Below are 23292 nucleotides of genomic sequence, written 5' to 3'. Positions count from 1 at the left end.
GTTCGCCAGGAGGCCGGAGCCTGCTGCCATCCGCCATGATTGGGGAGGAGCAGGGAACGGGGGACTCGCTGCTGGCTGCCCTCAATAGGAGGAGCCATCGCCATCCGCCAGGAGTGGGAAGGAGTAGTGGGCCATCCACCAACGATGTCCAGTACCATCACATGACACCGCGAGTGAGAGCCTCTCAGCCTGTTGAGGACCAAGCGGCAGTGTGTCCGGGAACCGGACCGATAATTTTGTTTTTTTTTCCTCTCTCCCCTCTCTCGTATCTGTCTCTCCTCATCCTTCCGTCTCCTTTTCTCTCACCTCGTCTGTCTGTCCTTACCCCCAGGTACGCCGCGGCAGCCATGATCGGCTCCCCCGGAAGGGGGAGGGGGGAGTAGAGCGCAGTCTCGGGAGTACCCCCCGGCCTGCGAGGGGCGATGGGGGTATGTGACGAGTGGGGGCGGGGCCGAAAGCTGTGGGAACGGAGCGAGGCCGGTGGAGTAATTGATAATGAGCGACACCTGCACCACTCACCGGTCTCGAGTCCCACGGAGGAGCTCCGGAAGGATAAGAGGAGAAGTGACGACAGTGAAAGAGGAGAGAGGACCAGGCCTGGACTTTATTTTGTGTTTTGTGTGCGGCAGTCGTCCGCGAGGGGCTGCCGCTTTACTTTCATTTTGTGTTTGTTTATTTTATTAAAGTTTTCTTTAAATGTTCGCCGGTTCCTGCCTCCTCCTTCCCGTGACTACGAACATTGTTACAATAGTATATATATTTATTTATGTATGTATGTATATGTATATGTTAATATTAATATAGAACGAAAGTTTTTTTTTGTTGAGCATCTGGGATGGTGCCCCCTGGGAGTTGATGCCATACGCAAACTGCGTACTTGTGTATAGGGAGCGGCGGTACTGTTTGCACTGATGTCTTGATCTGCCTCGAAATCTCTCAATCCTTTCTAGCACTAAGCTACTGACCTTCATTTTGTTGGTTTCAGATTAGTCCTTCTAAACAAAACCAGAGCATTAACTGGGGATTACTTCAGAATTAGCCTTACTATGCACCCATTCACTTGCATTAATGTTCACATCGAATGCATTTATTGATTTTAGATTGGCACTCTTACTGTAATATTACTTTTGAATCATAATTTTTCACCATCGCTCTAAACCTTAGAATTAACATGAAACGATGTTCACAACCCATTTCACTTCCCTAATGTAATCTATTTCTGAGTGAAAAAGGGATATTCAACAAAAAATTGGTAGTATCAGAAATATGGAAAAAAAAAATTCACAGAGAATGAACCTGAAAAGTTTTATCTGTATTACCGTATTGGCCCGAATATAAGACAACCCTTATTATAAGACGACCCCCCTTTTTCCAGATGTAAAGGCTTTTTAAAAAACCAAATCTTATTTTTTCTCAGTAAAACACATTTTGTCTTCAATTATTTTCATATTGCATATTTTTCCTATTTTAATTTTTGTTTTGAAAGTATGGTAAAAACTGGTAAAATGTACCAACAATCAAATTTTAAAAATATACACTTTTTGATATACCATTTAAAAAAATTAAAAAAACAGGTAGCCCATCTGAATTAGGTCATTTAGGCTATCCATCTAATAGTAGCCTACCACTTTGTGGGAAGTCGTGGCCTAATGGTTAGAGAGTCGGACTCGTAACCCAAGGTTGTGGGTTCAAGTCTCATACCGGCAGGGATTGTAGGTGGGGGGAGTGAATGTGCAGCACTCTCTCCCACCTTCAATACCACGACTGAGGTGCCCTTATATATATAGTTTCATTATTTTATTGGAATAATGTGCATCAATGTATCATTCACAAGACTCTGAATGTATTCTAAATTTAGAAAATACACACAATTCATTTTTTAATGTTAGCTTTAAGACATCTATATGTAAATTATTTACTATACTATTATTTATTTAATTATTTTAATTATAACTATTTAAGCAAGAGAAATGCTGCTTTCCAAACTCACCACACCATGTTGGTGAGAAAACACAAGAGACATCTCTGACAGGCAGAGCTTTCCCATAATGTGAATAGCTGCAGGTGTCACCGGAGGTGGGTTTTTTCACAAGGACATTTGCAGGGGTCAAAGTTCACAGAAGGTGAGGAAGAGTGCGAGATTCCCAGCAGGATGTGCTCTTAAACAAGCTGTTGCTCTACTCTATAACCTCTGCTGATCTGAGATTACAGTAACTTCTGCTGTTCTCTGTATAGATTAGACGACAATGCCCTTCTGTGTGGACTCCACTGGATATGACAAAACCACATTCTCACACGCTTTCTCTTCCTCTCCTGACCGCGCACACACACACACCCATTGCATCTCTATGGACAACAGCATTCTTATGCACCACCGGAAATGTAATGAGAAGAAAATGAAAATGTGCATTGTATATCAAATGCACTGCACGTCCTGATAAAAAACATCATCAGCCATCTGTGCCTGTAAATTAGCCCAGCACAAAGCTTTCGTAAAGACCTGGCTTGCACCATACAGCTGCATAAACACTCATATTCACTCGTAACCAATAGTCTCGGCTTACAATGGCACATTCATAACTATAATGTATCATTCATGAATATAAGCTGTAAATCACATAAAGAATCCTTCTAAAGACAACATCTGACAAGCAGTGCTTAAAGTAGACAAGCCATGTGCAATGTGTATAAACAGTGAATGCAACTCAAAGAAATTACAGCAGAGAAGAACTATGTACACAAATAATCAGCAATTACACACACATTTACACTCAGTTCAGCTGTAAATAAACAATCATGGAACAACACCCAAGGGTCACATGTTGAAAGGAAAACAAACAGAACGACACCCTGCTGCCAGGTTTTAGCAGCGTGCACATCAACACAGTGAGAGCAGGAGCAAAGGCCAGCGGGTAGGGCGAAAGTGGGTAGAGTAAGCACATTTTCAAACAATTTGACGTCTAATGGTGTCTCCCACAGACAGGCAGTAGGGAAAATCCCCCCAAAAAACAAATGCTTCTACAAAGACTTATTCGTAACAATTGCTATTGCTCATACATACCCCTAAATATTAAACATTCACATATAACTAGACCTTTTGTACTACAGGCATGAATGATATCTCAAATCTTCAGGTTTGATGAGGAGAGGGGTACTATTACATTTTAATATCATCTGACTTTTAATTTTCACCTAGAGGCCAATGCAACGGATGAAAAAAAATCCCAGACTTGAACTGAAGGAACAACCCAAGCCATATCAAAAGAACAGAGACCTGAGAATATAATTTTTTGAGTAAATAACCAGAAAGTAACCACAAAGAACAGCTTAGCAACCACATAGCAATACCCTGGCAACAAACTTTAACACTCTAGCATCTAGCAATTTTTTCTACTCTTTCTCAAAAAAAATTACAAATTATTAATTCTCTTAAGCTACTATCCAAAGTGACCACAAACTTTGAATGGTAGTGTATACTATTGTGAATTTTTTTTAATGAGATTTAAGTCATAATGTTTTGAGAATAAAGTCAAAATTACAAGAATAAAGTCGTAGCAATACGAGAATAAAGTAAAAATATTTTGAGAATAAAATCAATTCTGGTGGCCTTGCAACTGATATATGTGGGATTATTAGCTGAAATTATACCATGTGTCATACTCGCAGGGACAGTATGCTTGGAAATAATATTTCACATCTTCAAATGCATTTATTATTTGTAGAGCGCCAACCACCCAATAATTGCAACAAGCTTTGTGCTTTTGGTACTTTTATTATAAAACAAAGTCTCAACTTTCAAATTCTGTCAGTTTTATAGAGAAATACAAACAATAAAGTGACTATTTAGTGTAACATTTGCTTTAAAGGGTTAGTTCACCCCAAAAATTAAAATTAGCCCACAAATTACTCACACTCGAGTCATCCTAGGTGTATATGACTTTCTTCTTTCAGACAAATTCAGTCAGAGTTATATTAAAAATTGTCTTTGATCTTTCAAGCGGTTTAATGCCACTCAGCGGGTGTTGCATGCATCAGTCCAAAAGAAGTTAAATAAAAAGCACCCATCCATAAAAAAATAAAAAAATAAAAGTGTCTCACACAGCTCAGGGGGGTGAACAAAGGCCTCCTGTAGCGAATCGATGCGTTTTTGTAAGAAAAATATCCATATTCAAAAAGTAATAATCACTTTAATGTAGCTTGCGCCAACAGTTGTACACGGAAGCAGCTCCGGGCAGATGACGGATGGAGGTCGGCTTTGCGCATGCGCCGCTCAGAAGTGAAGCACGCAGAAACGCAGCAGAGAGATCAAAACAAAACAAAGGTCAAGAATTAGTCGGAGGGTTTCGATATAAGCCAAGAGGAGACTGGTTTTCCTTTGCTAAAGTAAGGAAACTTTGCTTCCTTTGATCCTGTAAACAAACGTTGGTTTTCACGAGACTCACCGGCGCATGCACAATGCTGACCTCATACCTCATCAGCCCAGAACTGCAGGACTGTTGGCGCAAGCTACATTAAAGTGATTATGACGTTTTGAATATGGATATTTTTCTTACAAAAAAACGCATAGATTCGCTACAAGAGGCCTTTGTTCACCCCCCGGAGCCGTGTGAGACACTTTTTTATGGATGGGCGCTTTTTATTGAATTCCTTTTGGACTGATGCATGCAACACCCACTGAGCGGCATTAAACAGCTTGAAAGATCAAAGACCATTTTTAATATAACTCAGACTGGATTCGTCTGAAAGAAGAAAGTCATATACACCTAGGATGACTTGAGGGCGAGTAATTTGTGGGCTAATTTTCTTTTTTGGGTGAACTAACCCTTTAACTAACACTCAATATCATGCACTTCTTTTCACTCCTGCCTCAAGTGAAAATTCTGTTGCAGTGGCTTCCCACACTGAGAAATTAAGCATGCTGTATTTTAATAAATAAAACCGTCTTAAGCACCTCACCCTCTCCTGTCTCCATAGAAACCCTGGTCTGAGTGAGCTATTGCTAGAGGCCCGAGATGGATCGCGTAGGAGCGCTAACCGCTCCACCACAAATTACTTGCGAGAGAGAAAGTGTCCTGCCTCAAATCAGCACAGTGTTCCTTCAGAGCCACCATCACTCACACGAAAGAAGCGTCTGAGGAGCAGCTGTCACAGACCGTGTGAATTTATTTGTCCCGATTCCTCCATCATTTACTCCTAAACCTGCCGTCTTTTCATTCCGCCTGCGCTCCTGAACCCTGGAGGCTGTGCTGAGCAACGGAAGGGATTTATTGATGGATAATTCAGCGTGTGAAGCATTTCCTGTGTGATTCTCACTTCCTTCAATCTTCTCACGAAGGGACAGACTTTAATTACTGCTTGGGTGGATATAAAACCGCCACTTACAGATGTTCGACTGAGGAGAGTTACCCATTTATTAACTAGTAGGTATGACTCTGTGCGTGTGGTACTCACTAGGAGAGTGGGGACAGGAGGGTGTTTGACTGGGTGGCTCTTCAGTGTTAAGAGAGGGCAGGTCACAGGAAGACGCCCCCATGCTCACGGAGCTCTGCTCCTCTGATTGGGTGGTCCAGCTGCTCTCTGATGGGGGAACGGCACTCCAGAAACTGGCCAAAGAGCAAATGCTGTGCCTGGGACCTGCAATAAAACAAATGACTGCCATCTTCACAAACAGGCAAAATTCTGCATTTAAAAAGGAAAAGTTTGCCCCCCCCCCCCAAAAAAAATGTGTTTATGCACATTTTTCACGCAGGTTCATATGTAAGCAGCTGTTCAAATTTAATATATTTTAATATGTAATTTATTCCTGTGATGTGAAAGCTGAATTTTCAGCATTATAACTCCAGTCTTCAGTGTCACACGATCCTTCAGAAATCATTGTGATATGCTGATTTTGTGCTCCAAAAATATTTCTTATTAGCTTTTTAATTAAGTCTAAGTGTAATTAAGGAAGTCTTTTCTGTCACTTTTGGTCAATTTAATGCATCTTTGCTGAATAACTTAATTTCTTATTATATGTATTAATTCATATGTATTTATATCTTTAAAAATAAAATAATAAAATATTACTGCCCCCAAACATTTGAATGGTAGTGCCGATAATTATCACCATGTATTTCTTTGGGTTTTATTCCATTTTAATTTCCTGAAATAATTTTCCTGGTACTGAACTACTGAAGTTCAAATTACTAGTCTGGCTCCTATTTATAACTTCCTCTTATTTACTCCTATTTATTACTGGAACTGAATTTGAAACTAAAGGCACTGTCATTTTTTATTCAGAATGGCGCACAACTCGGTATGCGTGTGTGGATACGGTAAATGTGTGTCGCTAATGAACAGGTGTTATCATTGAATTAGGAACGAGACTATTAAATATTCACAGTGGGGAAAAGTGCTTTAGTAAAAGGATTAAACATCAAGGGTGAGGCGAGATAACACAGCATACTGATGTGTATCAGCCTCGTCAAACAATCGAATCAATCTACTCAATGATTTTAATTAGCACTGCTGTAATTGCTATCAGAGGACATATTACTTATGTTATGAATTACTGTGTAGAAGAACGCTTTGAAACAATGATAGAGAGAATACAGCAGTACTACACAGATGATGGTTTCGATTCAGGTTGGAGTAAATATGTGAAATCAGATGACATACTTCCAGTTCTTTAAATACACTGCTGAAGCCTAATTAAACAATTGGGATTCAAAAACATTCCAAACACAGGATGTAACAATTCCAACCGCACAGTTTTTCTTTTTTCTGGAGCTCAATTAAAAAAGTTCACAAAAGTAGTTATTTAAAACTTTATGACCTACTTAATAAATAAAGTTCACCATAAAGAAGGACTTGAAAATGTTACAAGTAAAACATAAACATTTGGGGGTATTCAGCACAACAGATCAATTGTGTAAGTCTTTACACAAGGTATAAAAAAACCAATAGAGAAGTGGCTTGATGCAATGAATTTAGATCATCTGAGTATTACATAAAGACAAAAAGATGCTGACGCGACGATGGTGATGATGATGATGATAAGTCTAAGCAAGACACTACTGCATCATCAGGTTGAAAATAAAAGTACAGTCAACTAACTCTAAGAGGAATAATGCACAAGCAGGATTACAAATTATCACTTATCACAAAAAAAAAAAAAACCTTGGTTGGTAACTTTATTAGGAATGGCAACATACATGGAACGATACCTTTTAAAATGTACCATTAAACTTAAATTGGAAAGATGTCTAAAGATTTTTTGATTTTACTTATAACTTATAATGCCTTCACAACTAATGCAGTTTCACACAGACAAAAAGTGAAACACATAAGATGCAGTGAGTGAAACAATGACCTGTTTGTCACTAATGTGCACAAAATGCTTTTTTAAAAATCCCCTTTTTTATATGTTAATTCTGGTTCTCAATGGCACCCATGAATGAGAATGCAAATTAAGATAATTACAATTAAAAGACTTCCCTCAAATTTATTAACTGAATTTGAACTAATGCCAACTACTCAAAATCTCAGTATTTTCATATAGCTGTCTTGCCTGTAATAAGTGAAATCTCAATGATTCAAGTGAATAGTTTTAAAGATTTGAATAATATTCTCAGTCTATGAGAAAAGAAAACAATTGTGCATGTGGGATTATTCCACCTAACACTCCTTTTCCCGAGGCTTCCCAAACCCCTGATATCACCACAAACAACTTCAGATGGATCCATATGTGCTCTGATGTATGTTTTAGTAATTTTTAGTCAATTAAAACAAAACAATAAAACACATTATGTTCACAATATACTTATTTAATATAACAATGGCAACATGAAGTTTCTGCTGCATTAGCATTAAAGAAACACTGCTTTCACTTCTCATCTTTATGTTGTTTTATTTCCCCGTTAAAAAAATAGCATTCAGTGATGTAAAATGAAATGAATCTGGATGCCTTTGAATATAAATAATTTAAGATGTTGCGGTTGGATAAACTCTACATCTGACACTGGCCTTCTGGCTGCTAAAGCTTCCTCTAGACCACACATGGAAATTAAAGCATCAAACCTGAAATCATATTTTGGACAGTCCCTGTAATTGGACTAAATAAGTAGTTCTTTAACAAACCCAGGCTTGATCTCTTAGTGAACACATTACGAAGGAATGATAGACCGGCTGCACCCTTGACTTCATCCTAAGGCAGATTTCATGCAAGAGCAACAACAGCTGAGATGAAAACTCTGCTTATGGCTTCAATTAGGGTTTGAAGTGTTTGGCCATTTGCGTGTTGCTGCACTCGTCCTCTAGGAGATTTCCTGGGAAAGAGTTGCTGGCAAAGCTGCTGGGTTTCGACAAGAGTGGGGGTGGGTGAGTCAATGTGTGCAAAAAAGAGACAGACAGAGATAAACACAGAGACAGCCTAGACCAAGCATCAAGCCTAGAGGAAGTGACACAGTCCTTTTTCAGGCCAACCCAACTGAGTCAACTCGTTGTAGAAATCAGTCAAATAATGTTTCTCTGGAAAACTGGAAACATTGGGACATTCTTGTTGAAATGGGTGTGGTGTAATGGTTAGAAGCTCAAGGCTGGCACCGGAAGGTTGCCATTGTGCCCTCAAGCAAGGCATAATCCCAGGTTGCACCAGGGGAATTGTCAATATCATAAGTCACATGAATATTTACTCATTTGTTGAGGAAGCATCTGTCACCCATTACTTTAAGTTTATTTTGAGTATCATTATGAAAGTATGCAACTATAATAAATGCACTTGAGGGTATAAAAGCAGAAAGATTTGTTGGAGGTTTTAAACTTGAATACTTCATCTTAAACCAAACTCTTTTCTCAGAAAATGTTATTTGATTCCTTATGATATGACCCCTTTTGAAACTGTGTGCATTGCATTTCTCTGTTGTCTTGTATTGCCAGTGTTTTTTTTTTTAATTAACTGAGGGATGATGAATTGTATTGTACTGTACTGAACCCTGAACATGACTTTGGAAGCACATTATGCAAATCTCATGGTTAGATTTCTCCTTCCATGCAATAATGATAATAAAAAATACATATATTTAAGCAGTTCTCATACCTTCTACCTGTGATGAGGGAGGAGGAGAGGGTGGCCATGCTTTGTCATCAAACTGAACCCAGGAATTCGGCTGCTCTGCCTTCTGACCAGACACAAATGGTACTTCTGCCCAATTAGAGGAGTCCAGCACAGGCTGGTCTAAAGAAGGCTGGAGGTGGTCCTCATCTTTGGGTCAGAAGAAGAAACACAGTTGGAGAAATACAGCCTCTTCTCAGTAAAAAGGTCACAGTTAAATGTTAAATCTAGTAGGGTGCAAGAACTGTGGACCGTTCCCGAAGTAATCACTATGGAGCAATGACCTCAGGACGCAGGAATCTCACAGAAAGATCTGAATGCAAACTCAGACAGAGTAAAACAAACTGATATCCACTCAGCAAGTCCTGAAACTATTTTCAGTTACACACAAGAACTTCTTGAACTTTTTCTTTGCCATCTAAAGCATAATTCAACAATCCTCCTATCCAACATCGGACATGGCTTCCCAACTGTCTAAAACTGACAGACTTTAACCAGGGTATTTCATTTTTGACAAGAATGAAAACAAGGCTGTGAAGGATAGAAGTACAGTTTGTTTGGTGGATTTGTACTATAGTTTAACAACATACCAATTGTTTAGCTGAAAAAACATCTTCCCAAAGAAACTTTATGTAGTTTCTCTATAAAAACTTGAAAAAGTTGTGAGTTTTGAAATCCACTACCTAGTCTAGTAACTTTGTAAAGACTGTAGTCTATCCCACACAGCCTTCATTTGCGTAAAATTCAGTATGGTGTCTGCCCTAACTAAGGTCTATCACTGACTGGTCAAATAGAAACCTCCATTTACATTTATTTGTTTCGCAGACTTTCATCAGCAGAGGATTCAGGGTTCACATTTCAATAGTTATGTTTGTTCCATGGGAATTTACCCCATAAAACATCTTGTTACTCTTAAGTAAAGACTATGTTTGTACTGACCTGCCTGTGAACCCTCATCTGAAAAAGCGACCCAGCCTGGTCTGGGTTCAGTCCTGCTACTGGCTGTAGCAGCCATGGGAGTTGTCCTGTCCTGTGTCTTGTACCTTGTAACGTCGCCTCACTCTCCCCAAGTCTTGGACTCCATGCCAACCTAGGAAGGCTTAAGAACAGAGAACCATCAGCTATTCATTAGGATTTCATATTCTGATAGGTATCTGCCACAAAATACATTTTCATTTAAAAAGGCATTAAGGAACCTTTTACAAAACAGTTAATGTTGCCAAAAAGATTACAATTGTTAAAACAAGAAGTAAAATGAGTACATGTTTTTGAAATATCATAAACTGATCATAAACCTGTAATATACTGAAATATTACTACAATTTTAAATGCCTGTTTTCTGTTTGAATATATTTTTAAATATAGTTTATTCCAAGGCTGAATTTTTTAGCAGCCAATTTTTAGTCTTCAGTGTCACAAGATCCTTCAGTAATCATTTTAATATGCTGATTTGGTGCAGTTGTGAATGTCACAAAATTCTGTTTCAGAATTCAGTAGTTTAAAGCATAACCAAACAGTTGACAGTAGCCATTGACTTTCATAGCATGAAAAAAAACTTGGGAGAAGCCAGACTCAATCAGTCAGTTCTCCTCTGGCTTTACAGGATGAGTTATGTTCTACTTATATTTGTTGAGAATACAAATAGATTACAAATTTGAGGCTTTGATACCACAACCATTGGTACAGGAATAAAATAAGAGGCAGAGAATGGGAATTGGGAAACTCAGGGATGACATGTTTTGTCTAGGCAAAATACATTTCTCCATAGCAAGTAGTGACAGCAGTAAACACAGAAGGCTTGTGTAAGTGTTTTTGACTGCCAAAAAGAAAACAAACACTTTTAAAACAGGATGGAGGCAGTGCAAAGCCACAGGAAGGACTACTGATAAATGTCTGACAAGTGAAAAGCATTTATAACACAAATAGCTACTACAGCCCCTCTGGCTACTCAGATCAAACATCATTCAAAGAGGAGACATAAAAGTAGTGCATTTTAAATTAAATCAAAGCTTCAAGTGTCAAGGATCGCTGCACTCTAATGTCTTATTAAGTGTTCACGAGGAACCAGGTGACAAATGCACCATCGAAAAGTAACAAATGCCCTTCTGGTCACCAAAGAGGAAAAGCTGACTGTAGTTCTGATCAAAAGCTGACTAAATTCTGATCCATTGTGATCAGAATTTTTTCACATCAGAGAGGGCCTATTTTCTCTCCTAAATCAAGACCATGCAGGAAACACACTTGGATGTGCTGAACGATCTGGTAAATTGGGGCCAATTCCGTAATATGTTTTTGTTTTGGTAAATCTCTCCTTTGCATTCACAATCCGGCTGCACGCTACCCTTCCTCAGCCCCCTATTTCACACCAAACAAAGCAAGCACCTCCCTCCAACTAGCAAATTCATTCAACATCTCACAACACCCACTGTTTACTGAAAAACTCAATGGTTTGGATGCTATTAGCACTACTATATCCTCAGCCATTTTTTAGCCTGTCATGTGATTATATAAAAGTTAGTTACTCTTTGAATATTTGCGTCATGTAATGAAATTACAAAAATAAAACCAATTTCACAGGTCCTAATTACATAGGTCCGAAATGAAACAAAGTCCAAAAAAAAAAGTTAGCACCATTTTCCCACTAAACCTAAACATATAAAATGTGCACCATCGAAAAGTAACAAATGCCCTTCTGGTCACCAAAGAGGAAAAGCTGAGAGACCATTGTGATCAGAATTTTTTCACATCAGAGAGGGCCTATTTTCTCTCCTAAATCAAGACCATGCAGGAAACACACTTGGATGTGCTGAACGATCTGGTAAATTGGGGCCAATTCCGTAATATGTTTTTGTTTTGGTAAATCTCTCCTTTGCATTCACAATCCGGCTGCACGCTACCCTTCCTCAGCCCCCTATTTCACACCAAACAAAGCAAGCACCTCCCTCCAACTAGCAAATTCATTCAACATCTCACAACACCCACTGTTTACTGAAAAACTCAATGGTTTGGATGCTATTAGCACTACTATATCCTCAGCCATTTTTTAGCCTGTCATGTGATTATATAAAAGTTAGTTACTCTTTGAATATTTGCGTCATGTAATGAAATTACAAAAATAAAACCAATTTCACAGGTCCTAATTACATAGGTCCGAAATGAAACAAAGTCCAAAAAAAAAAGTTAGCACCATTTTCCCACTAAACCTAAACATATAAAATGGCCTGAAAACTCACAATAAAAACACAAAACTCTAATTATGAATTCATAGGGTTTATATTAAGTCAGATATGAAAAATAGATAAAAACTCAGTCACTTACTCAGTAATCATTTCAATGTACTCACTGATGAGTTTAAGTCTGTGAGATTTGTGAACCTGTTTGACTGATTCAAATCTTACAAACACACACATGCAAATAAAGTTGCTCTATCTGACTACATAATTTTTTAAAAATCTGAAATATTTTCATTCTGGCCATTTTAGTTGCACTCTGTCTGGAGCCTTTAGAGTGTGTAGCCAGAATGTCAAAGCAACAACACTGATGTTTGCAGCTCCAAAATCTTACAAAACTCCGATCCACTTCTCAGACTCCAACAAGCTTGGGCTCTGGCAGTCTGTCAGTTATGTCAGTGGTGCATGCAGGCGTCCACAAGATATGTGCACAATATTGGGACGTTTGGCAGAACTGGTCTATGGACCTCTTTTACTGTGTCAAATCTCTCTCTCGCACGACCATCCCAAAGCTCATGATGCATAACATCATCATTCGGACTGTGCTTTAGACCCTGCATAATTTCCTGCTGTCAGTGCTCACAGTCACAGTGAGTTTGCCTCACACAGTCCAAGTTTTAACGCTTTACCAAAAAAAAAAATTATAATAATTAGTTAGGAGTAAAAACAAATGCATCAAACAGGAAAACAGTGTCCAGAAATGCAGAAATAAACTGTTATTATCTATGTGGTAGTTCTGCTATGTCAAGTCACAGCTAGACCTCAAAAATACATGGTGGTCGCGGTCTACACACCAGGGGATGTGTGACAGTAGTGCAGAACACAACAAGCATCAGGTGCATCTCATCATGAGGAGCCAACAGGGCTAGGGTTCAGCCTCCTATTGGGCCAGGACAGCAATGATCCAAAGCATGATCTCCATCCATGATCTTGCATTTCTTCAGGTTATCATGACTATGCAGTGCTGTTATTATTAACTACCACTAAAATTAAAATGATTTAAAAAATAATTTTGTTAATTGAAATAAAGCTGAAACGATTAAAAACTTTTCAACAAATATTTCTGTTTAGCTTTAATTTATATTTGTTTTATTTTTAGCAATTTTAGTTAGGCTAAACGCAAACATTTTATTTCAAGGCAAGTTTAAGTTTTTATTTGAAAAACAATTACAGAAACTAAAACTAAAATAATTAAAACTAATTTACATTAATTAAAATATGACGTAAAATAATGATGTATGATGTATTTAAAACAATGATGTAAAAACATCAACATTAACATTCGACTTAAAAATAATTGTCCCAGCAACTAACGGAAATAAAATAAGTTTAACTATAAAATTACTAAAACAAAAACAAATATCAATTAAAGCTAAAAAGAAATATTGAAAAAAGAAATCAATTGAAAATAAAATAACAGCTAATTCTAAATATATTTAAAAATAATTAAAAAACACACACAAAAGTATCACAATAAAATTTTAATAACACTGGGTCTAATGTAGAAATCAATTTGATATGATAAATAAAATTCATAGCAATCAGTCAGACCTGCAGTACGATTAAAAAAAAGATGGTAGTTTTACAGCATGACAAAAACAAGTGTTCCAGACAGCTTGATTATAATTGAAGAGATCGAGATTTGTACGTTAGTTTTGTTTTGCATCCGTCTTGCCAGATTATGTTGTTGTTGTTTTGAAATGTATATGGTGAGGACATTGTCCTGCCTCACCGACCACTGGCGTTAATACTTCCTGGTTCAAACCCAGCAGGTTTAAGGGACCAGTGCAGAGCCAGATTGGCCACCAGCACCCTGTGAGTGGAAAAGGAGAGTTCCAGCAGTTTCAGTTTCACCATTCCCTGAGGAACTGAAGACCTCTTACAAACATTTACCATGGTAACCACAGTTTCTGTCAAAGTACCATGGTTACTAGTTATTGCGATTACAAAAAAAAATCTGGCAACTTTGGTATCAGCCAACGCTTTCATTAAAGACCTGTGAATTAGCTTGACAAGCACAATTTTCTTTACTCTGTTAATGCATTTCCTACAGAAACTGAGGTGGGGCATTTCAAGTGGTGTTTGACATTTCAAATGATGGTATTTGATTGGACACAAATCTATGCAGTGCAGCATGAGTCATCAACATTTTAAGCTCCATTTTTCCACTACAACTGAACTGAAGATTGCTTGAAAACTAACACAATAAATCACAATACTCTAATTCTGAATTAAATGCAGAATTAAATGATGAAAAGATGCTAAAAGCAGCTCATTTCAAGAAGGTCCCATATTGAGCGACTTCTCTATTTTTGTTAAAAACTGTGGTTTCTATAATAAAATAAGTGACTACAGGTTCTTTAAAATCACTGGTGAACCCTTCAAAAATTCTGAATATGCAGAAATGGCAGCATACATGTATCCAAACAAAAAGTTACAGCAATCATGCATTATTAAAATGTAGCAGATTGCAGAGAGTGGAACAACAAAGTAAGTACAAAGTTATAGGCCTAATTAAAATTATTTTCACCAGCACTAAGCACTTCAGAATAATAAAGGTTTATGTATCAAAACTGTATATACGGATATGATCGTTTGCTTTCATTATCATCTTAATCTATGCTGATCACTCAACAATAATCTGCTGTTGTGTTATTAAATGAGTAAAACAGGCTTCATCATGTAACAATGGAACAAAAACAACTAGAAAGTTCTCCTTATCACATCAGCTTCGCATAAAAACATATTCGATCTGTGTATTCTGACATTTGATAACTTTTTGCCACGTATTACATATATCCTGCTACCAATGTAAACAAAGCACACGCGCTTACAACAACCTGTTGCAACACTGAGAGACACGTAGTTTCACGGTAACTAATGTAACTTATCTTATATCTGTGAAAATAATTCAAGATTCTTAAGCAAATTAAGTAGACATTGTTGTATATAACCTAGCGTAGCATAGCATAGCATTGTTGTATATAACATTTACATACCGATATCGTGTTGTTGAGTCTAAGCAGATTGTAGCTCTCACTCGCTCCCGGTGAATCTGGTCTAATGCCCCACCTTACTCGCAGCTGATTGGACAGTGGAAGAAGCGCTGTTCGATGCCACACCTTATAGTCACATGATTGGATAGTTAAAGCAGCGCTGCTTCAAATGTCCAATCAGGTGCAAACCAGGTGGAGTACGCATCATACGAGGGAATAAAAAGTGCGTATTATTATATTATATTATATTATATTATATTATATTATATTATATTATATTATATTATATTATATTATATTATATTATATTATTGTAATATACATTTTTTTATTGTTTAAAAAAAATCTCTATGTTGCATGAACAGAAGGGGCATTTTGGTTCTACCCCATGGGCTTTCTTTGTTTAAAAGACTGAACAGTCATGTCATGGATTTACATACATTAATGTATTTAACGTCTAATTAACGCATTGCTTGCACACGTTACGCCATCTGTTGGATGTCAATTCTTGTTTTGGTTTTGGTTTTGGTTTTGTGTTTTGGCATGTCTGTGTGTGGCAGCTTTTCTCTTTTTAGTATTACTGAACAGCGATTCCTTGGAAGGAATCATAAATAAAAACAAAAATGATTTCAAAAATACATGAATGACTTTTAAATGTTTCTGAATAAAGTGAGTGAGGTACTATAGTGACATAGTTTATGTAAAACATAAATATCTCCTACAGGTGGCGCCAAAGTTCTTATAACGCCTGACATTAGATTTAACTTTAGATTAACTGCCAGAGCCAAATGCTTTTTTTTTTTTTTCTTCATATTGCTGAATTGATTATAAATTGACTTTTTGTAAACCATTTTATATGAAAAGCATTCAATAAAAATAAAATTGCAACAAGCAGGTCTGAAGCATATCTTCAAAGCGCCAGACTTTTAGTTTTGTATCTAAGGAATGACTCTTATCATATGAAACCGGCTACCTGACTCTTGTTTCCAATCCATAAGTAAGACCATCAACCTGTCATGCTTTGAAAAAGCCAGGGACCTTTTCCCAGGAACCACGAGAGACAAGAGAATAAGAAGGTAAAAAAGTAAACACAAAACAACTTTCAAACCACCACATCCGTCAGTGAAAGGAAAGCTTTATTTTTAGCATTAGCAGCCGGCAGGGCTCAAATCGAGGGGAAGTTTAAAAAAAAAAAAAGCATCCCCTCAGTAAAACCACCATCCCCTTTGTATTAATAATGTGTATTATGTAAAGCTTATCATGCAAATTAAATGTTAAAATTATCTACTTAAGATAATTCACGAATAATGGTGATTGGCCAATCAGAACTCGTTTCTGTAACAAGCTGCACACCAGGGCTGCGTTCAGCCCCGACAAAAACGGTGCAAAACGTTTTTTAAACGGAAAAGTTGAACGCCCTGTTCTGATGACGCAAGAGTTGCAACTAATTTTCGGAGCCTGATGAAATCAGTATAAATACGTGTTTAATACTGCAAAATACGCTCCATGGTACAGTCATTGCCCTTGCCCTCCAGAATAAAGGAGAACATCCCAATCAAATGAAGGGATTTGTGGAAACTGTGGTTCCTAATTATTGTGATCCAACATTTGCCTCGCATTTCAGGATGAAAAGACAAACATTTCAGGTGAAGGATAATCCACTTCTTACCTCCGAGACTGTGTTATGATCTATATGACCTTATTATTTTTATTGTGAGTATTAGGCTTATCATTATTGCTGATCACTGTTGTTGTGCTATGATATTGTAATATTTACCATTATATAATCAGAGGAGTATAGAAAAGTTTATGAAAGTGTCACTCCATAATACAATAGCAAAATATATAAATATGTATAGTATTTTTATGTTACATTAATCAGTGTCTAGCACACCTTCCTAAGGAAAGGATATGGACCAGAAGACATTGCAATTACTAAATGATATTTAGACAGACTTAAAGAAGTTCCAGATCTATACTTGTGCCCTTATTATTTCAGTTATTTTGCCTTTAATGTAAATAAACATGTGCAAACAATATACATGCTCTTGTGAATTTATTTGGATGTTAATTACATTGTGCGAGCTGTCTCTTTAATACCACGTGGTTTACATACATGTTGCTGCTGATTGGGCTGACATGTTTGACACACCCACCAAACAAGAGAAAACACATCTCAAACCCCGTTGCACACCGTTTCCAGGAAACATGTCGTTCAAACCGGAAACCGTAGCAAAACGGTTCACACCGGTTTGAGCTTGAACTTGCCACAGCTTTTCGTCATTTTTCACGCAAAATGGTTCAAGCGCAACTTTTGAATTTCTTTAAAAAGAAGACAACAGAAAAGGTATGATTTTTTTTCCTTCATTAGAGTTTAAGACATTCCCCTGACATGTTATTGTGTGCTGTATGTGTAACTGTGAGGGATTGAGAGATATAGGAGAGCTGACATTATGAGTCATCGACCTTGCAAAAACCAAACAAAAACACGTCTTGAGAGTCCAAAAGCATTCACTGCGCGATGAAACCTATACAGGTAAAATAACCTTATAATTTAAGCAATTAAAGAAAAAATACCCATGTGTGAGTTTTTATGTTTTCTATTCATTGCACAAGCAATGTACTTTTCTGAATATCAGTAGGCCTACATGCGCGAGCACAAATGTGCTATTCATTTTATACAACAGTGCATAGTAACACGGCGTTTCGTTCCTTGAATGAATCAGTTTTTGAACGAATCAAGTGTGCCAGTGATTCAACGGCCCATTCAGATGGACACTTTCCCTGCGTCCCAATGTGCAGTGCATACTATCCAGCCTGTCTGGCCTAAATAGTATTGAAAATGACTAATATCACATAGAATTTGGGATGGATAGTATGCACATTGGGACGCAGGCTTGTTTCGTTTCTAATTGAATCAGCCGTTTTGAACGAATCGTAAATCATTTATCAAAACAGGGGCTTGCTGCCACCTACTGGTGGTTTTATTGTCATCATTATTTATCCATGACAGGTCTAAACCAGCCAAGGTTTCAGCACAAAAGCACATTTAGCAAAATATTGTTTAATTATCAATATTGACCAAAATTCCTCCATTTCAGGCCCAAAAAGGGGGAAAAAGCTTATAAATAATAGTTAATTTAATAAGGCTATTTTTTCATTAAATAAAACCTTTTTTAAAATTAGACAAATTTTGTATTTATTCTTAAATACAAATTTTGTATTTAAGAAATTGACCACACCATCCCCCCTGAATATTTTTATTTTTTTCAATTCGATCACTGGCAGCGCAGTGATTTCTGGCGCTCTGTACGTGAAATGGTAGAGACCCTGCTGAGCTCTCAGAGTCCTCGGCCGGCTGTGTGGTAGCAGCACGTTGCATAACTACTAGTGACGCCTGTGCCGTTTCTCACTGTTGCCAGGGTCGGCGGGCATCTGTCCACCCGCTGAACAGTCATCACGTCATTCCTGAAGTCATACATCTGAGACCCCTCATGTAAAATGTATTAACAAAGAAGTTTGTCTTAAAAGTATACAGCTCGAATAAAACCATGCTCAGCGTTGCTTTCTTTTATAAGCTTAGCTTTATTTGTGTTTAACATTATTCCATTTTTTCTAAACTTTTTATTAGGAGAAATAATATAGATGCAAACCAGGACAATTAATAATTAATATTGAAAATGAGTATAAAATAATAGGCCTATATATATATATATATATATGAGCTATAAAGTTATGTATAAATAAATTAATATAAAATAACTATTTGCATAATATATTAAAGTGATTGAAATATGCACAACTTCTAAAGTTTAGTGTCAGTAAGTATTAATTAATACTTTTATTCAGCAAAGACACATTGAATTTATTTAAATTTACAGTAAAGACATGTATAATGTTACAAAAGACTGTTTCAAATAAATACTTTTTAAACTTCCTATTCATCAGAGAATCCTGAACAAAATTACGAAATAGTATATAAATATCTATATATATATATATATATATATATATATATAATTGATTAAATACAACAAATATATTAAATGTTGTACTGTTTTTGACTATATTTTTTATATGAAATATAATAGCATTATGTGCAGATATATCAAATATGATTTCTGACTTTCCAAGGTTTTTTAAAGAGTTCGAAAACACTTTCTTTATAAAGTGCTTCATTTTTTGTTGCTAATAGCAGTTGGTTGAGGCACCCAGAATAGTCTGTCTGCTCCCTGGCACGTGTGTCTTATTAGGAGTCAAGGTGAGAGGGAGGACCATTCACACGCTCCCTAGTCTCCCATCCATTCCACATGCTGGTAATTTATCCCCTCTGGTTAACATACTTTCATCACAATTAAAATGCCCAGGGCTTCAGCGCATTACTCTTTTCTTCTGTCTTGTTCTCTCTCTCTCTTGCACACAGACACTGAGTTCAGTCTTGCTTTTCTCTTGTCATAGAGAAATTATGAGAACATCATAGAGTAGCCAAGGCACTGATACAGTTTCAGTATTAAAGGAGACACCAAGCTGTAAATCTCATATGACATTACATCCAATTTGTGTGGATCAGGGACGCACCACGGCCTTCCTTTCATTTTTACATCTGCTTGCAACGTCTCCCGCAAACAAAGTCAATAACCGAATCCCAAGCTGGCAGAACATATCAGAGAGATTTTATGCCAAGTTTCTTGTGAAGTTCAATTTAAATGTTGATCTAATAAATCTCATACTTGTCTCTGATCCACATCAGTCCACACAGGCCTTTAAAATCTGATGAATACATCAGTTCTCCAGGGAGGAATAAACCTGTCCAGTTCAATGAGATTGCAGGAGTAGCTGTTCATCTGGTTCCAAATGAATCCATCGGACGCCCTAATTTTATAATGGCAGTCTCGATCAGAGCAGCTGCAGCCCTTCGCCAAGACACATTAATTCTCTAAATAAGTTCTCAATGAACTCATAGTGAATCAATGGGGTCTCTTCTGTCTGCAGGTGGCTGCGCCGTACAAAGCTGACTAATAGGCGGGTTTGATTGCTACACCGAGTGGAAAATGATCGATAGCACCAAATGCTTATCCAGTGGTCCATGCGCCTTTGACTTCACCTCAAATTTTAAAATGCCCCTACCAATGTGGTTAATTTCCTGTCAAAGCAAGTTACTCAATATACACAACAAACTACACAGGAATTGGCGACTCAATGTTAAGACAGATTTGGATCTGAAACCTGATGTAATTTCAGGCAGTTTCTTTATGGTCAAATGAGCAGCTTTTCAGCCTTAAAGGGTTAGTTCACCCAAAAATGAAAAAAAAAAACATGAGTTACTTACCCTCAAGCCATCCTAAATGTATATGACTTTCTTCTTTCAGATGAGTACAATCAGCGTTATATAAAAAAAAACATCCTGGCTCTTCCAAGCTTTATAATGGGAGTGGATGGTAGCCCAAAATTTGAAGTCCAAAAAATGTAACCAATCCATTATAAAAGAAGTCCACACGGCTCCGGGGGGTTAATAAAGGCCTCCCGAAGCGAAGCGATGCATTTGTTTAAGAAAAATATCCATATTTACAACTTTATAAACCTTAATCTCTAGCTCCGCTAACTGTCATACGTGCATTCACGAGAGAGTGGAGTCCAGCGGATGACGTAGCTCGTAGGCGTAGCATAAACTCAGGTGAGAATATGCTAGTCTCGCAAGAAACAAGTTTTGTTTACAGCAAAGGAAAACCAGTGTCCTCTTGGCTTATATTGAAATCCTCCGACATTTTTCTTTACAAATCCTCTTTTTGTACTACTAATTCGTGACCTGTGTTTTGTTTTGCTCTCTCCTCTGCGCTTCCACGTTCGTCACTTCCTCGTTCGTCACTGCGTTTGCCTACGTGCTACGTCATCCGCTGGACGCCAGTCTCCCGTGAATGCGTGAATGACAGTTAGCGGAAGCTAGAGATTAAGGTATATAAAGTTGTACATATGGATATTTTTTTTACACAAACGCATCGCGTCGCTTCAGAAGCCCTTTATTAACCCCCCGGAGCTGTGTGGACTTCTTTTATAATGGATTGGTTTTTGCACTTCAACTTTTGGGCTACCATCCACTCCCATTATAAACACTGGAAGAGCCAGGATGTTTTTTAATATAACTCCGATTGTATTCGTCTGAAAGAAGAAAGTCATATACACCTAGGATGGCTTGAAGGTGCGTAAATCATGGGGTAATTTTCATTTTTGGGTGAACTATCCCTTTAAGCAGAAAAATGTGAACTTTAGGCTTAACTTAAAGCATATGGACAGGGTCACCTTTTTGGGCCAAACAATGTGAGGTAGATGAGAGGGTGGGTGTTTGAAAATAGTGTTTGCAATTCCATTTGCCACTATTGGACCAAAAGTTATACACATCGCAAATTTTACTTCCGTAATGTTACACATTTCAAATGTTATTGATTAATATATACCAACGTTCAAAACTTTGGTAGGATTTTTTTTTTTATGTTTTTGAAAGAAGTCTCAAATACTCACAAAGGCTGCATTTATTTGATCAAAAATAAAGTAAAACAGTAATATTGTGAAATATTATTAGAATTTAAAATAACTGATGTATAAATAATATATTTTAAAATATAATTTATTCCTTTGATGGCAAAGCTGTATTTTCACCATCATTACTCCAGTCTTCAGTGTCACATGATCCTTCAGAAATCATTCTAATATGCAGATTTTATACTCAAGAAACATTTCTTATTATTATCAATGATGGAAACAGTTGTGCTGCTCAATATTTTTGTAGAAGCAGTGATATACAGTATATTTTGCCCAGGATTCTTTTGAGTAGAAATTTAAAAAGAACAGCATTTATTTGAAATTTTTTGTACCAATGTAAAAGCCTTTTGATCAATTTAATGCATCCATGATAAAAATGTACATTTTAAATTAATTTGCCTTTTAATTCACAGTTAAAACTGAACTTGGGTCAAATAACTCAAAATGACGTGCATGCACTCAAATAACCACACTAATCTTCACAGACACAAATAACTAAACTATACTTTGTGCACAACATTACTATACTGAAAATACAAAAGCTAGAATTGCTTCATTGTGCTGTAGTGCTGGAGAAATAGCAGAAAGTTCATGGAGAATTGCAAAGCAGTTGAAGTCCTTTCTCTGATAAAGGCTGGATGGACAGACTTGGCTGCTGATGGAAGGGTTTTCTCTCCTCCTCTCCCTCGCTCCACTGGCTCCAGCTTTCCCTGAGGTTCTTTAGGTGGACTCCTAATGAAAGATCAAGGGCAGTAGCTGCCATCGGTGCAGAAACGGGGTACCTGCAGTTAGCGGGATGGTTACAGAACATTAATTTTACCGCAGGCTCATTTGTAACAGAGAAAAGTGTGCGTTCATGTGTGTGTGTGTGTGTGTGTAAAAGTGAAAGGGAAGAGAGAGATCAGACCTTATTTGAAGCTCTCACAAATTCAGTGGCCAAAGGTGTAAACTTCATGGAAAGCATGGTGTTGAAAGCAAAGTGGGAACCATTCAAGCTGGCATTTCCATCTGCTTCGTCAGCACAACCTCTGTGGAAAATGTCAGATTCTTACCTGCTCCCTCTTTTTTCTCTCTCTCTTTACCTTATGATTCACACAAGTTCAGCTAGTTCATCTCTTAAGCCCAGAGCACATTGTGTGATTTGTTCCGTCTCTTACAGTTGTTGCGTGACCCTGTTGAGGCCTTGCATACAAGTTAAGGCAGACTTGGTGTAAGCAATGGATTCTTCCATAGTAGGACTTTGGATTATTTATTTTTTAAATTCATTTATTTATTTATTGCAAACGTAACATTTTAAAGAACTTTGAGATTACATTTAAAAAAATTCCAGATGACTTATAGACGTTGATAAAACATTCAGCATCCAACACTGATGTCACTGTAACAATGATTTCCAATAGGTTTTCTTTCTTACATTTATTTGCATAATGAATTGTGC

General features: G+C 37.3%; 1 protein-coding gene across 3 annotated transcripts in view; it reads right to left on the bottom strand.

Moving 5' to 3' along the window:
* Positions 1 to 15381, bottom strand: part of LOC107588275 (stonin-2-like) — a 26939-nt gene extending 11558 nt beyond the window's left edge. The window contains exons 1-4 of one of the 3 annotated variants that reach the window (XM_016276310.1): positions 15321 to 15381; positions 10031 to 10190; positions 9077 to 9241; positions 5452 to 5634 (exon numbers count right to left, since the gene is read on the bottom strand). In XM_016276310.1, the coding sequence (XP_016131796.1) occupies positions 5452 to 5634; positions 9077 to 9241; positions 10031 to 10106 (424 nt within the window). In that variant the 5' untranslated portion in view covers positions 10107 to 10190; positions 15321 to 15381. Of the gene's footprint in view, positions 1 to 3082; positions 3112 to 5451; positions 5635 to 9076; positions 9242 to 10030; positions 10191 to 15320 lie in introns of those variants that run through there. The other 2 variants (XM_016276311.1, XM_016276312.1) reach the window with 2 other exon arrangements.
* Between the last annotated feature and the right edge of the window lie 7911 nt (positions 15382 to 23292).

This window comes from Sinocyclocheilus grahami, unplaced genomic scaffold, assembly GCF_001515645.1.
Source record: "Sinocyclocheilus grahami isolate Dianchi unplaced genomic scaffold, SAMN03320097.WGS_v1.1 scaffold101.1, whole genome shotgun sequence".
In the NCBI taxonomy this organism is placed as follows: Eukaryota; Metazoa; Chordata; class Actinopteri; order Cypriniformes; family Cyprinidae; genus Sinocyclocheilus; species Sinocyclocheilus grahami.
The sequence above is the reverse complement of the archived record's forward strand: the minus strand, read 5'-3'. Positions and strand labels throughout refer to the sequence as shown.